At 32.3% G+C, this 643-nt stretch overlaps 1 protein-coding gene across 1 annotated transcript; it reads left to right on the top strand.

The window, feature by feature from the left end:
• Positions 1-206: 206 nt before the first annotated feature.
• On the top strand, positions 207-630 carry LOC107682298 (probable E3 ubiquitin-protein ligase HERC3; the record flags this gene model as incomplete). Its single annotated transcript, XM_016478583.1, has 3 exons — positions 207-266; positions 353-458; positions 542-630. Coding segments are annotated over 3 exons (255 nt in total), but the record flags the coding sequence as incomplete, so codon positions are not given.
• Between the last annotated feature and the right edge of the window lie 13 nt (positions 631-643).

Genomic DNA, 643 nt, shown 5'->3' with positions numbered 1-643 from the left:
ACGTTTGTGAAATGTGTTTTAGCATTTGAGAAAAACTGTAATATGTTTATTTACACAATCCAGTAAGTGAATCTCGATCTTATGTAGGATTCTTACTATTATGTATAAAGAGTTGTACCCTAATATAATATAATTGAGCAATCGTATATATTAATGCATATAAATGGACTCAGAAAGAATTTGTAAAAGTATTGTGTTATTTACAGGGAAATAAACACAGTGTTCTCCTCCGCTGCCTCTCTGAATGGAAGTTTTCTCAAAACGAGGTAAAATTAAGTAGTTCTTTTTAATATTTTCTCATTTTTGTGCCTCCTTCCATTGCAGATATTAATCTAAATGTCTGTTTTTGTAGTTGTGATGATCATTATCAGACGTCTGAAGAGCATTGTGGTTTGGATTTTGATCTGGTTAAAACATCCTTTGCAAAGTTATCAGAGAATAAAAGCTTGATATCAGAGGTAATTGTGTACATTTATAAACATTAATAAATGTTAATTACATTTTAAACAATAAGATGCAGTTAATGGTTTTTGTATCTCAGGTAGTGAAGGTGGTTGAACAGATGCTGCGATCTCTGAATCCAAATCCAGTTGGTGTTGAATCGCTGAGAGTTTATCTTCTCCTCCCTGAGCTCATCAGACGT

This window comes from Sinocyclocheilus anshuiensis, unplaced genomic scaffold (genome assembly GCF_001515605.1).
Source record: "Sinocyclocheilus anshuiensis isolate Anshui unplaced genomic scaffold, SAMN03320099.WGS_v1.1 C32025917, whole genome shotgun sequence".
In the NCBI taxonomy this organism is placed as follows: domain Eukaryota; kingdom Metazoa; phylum Chordata; class Actinopteri; order Cypriniformes; family Cyprinidae; genus Sinocyclocheilus; species Sinocyclocheilus anshuiensis.
The sequence above is the reverse complement of the archived record's forward strand: the minus strand, read 5'-3'. Positions and strand labels throughout refer to the sequence as shown.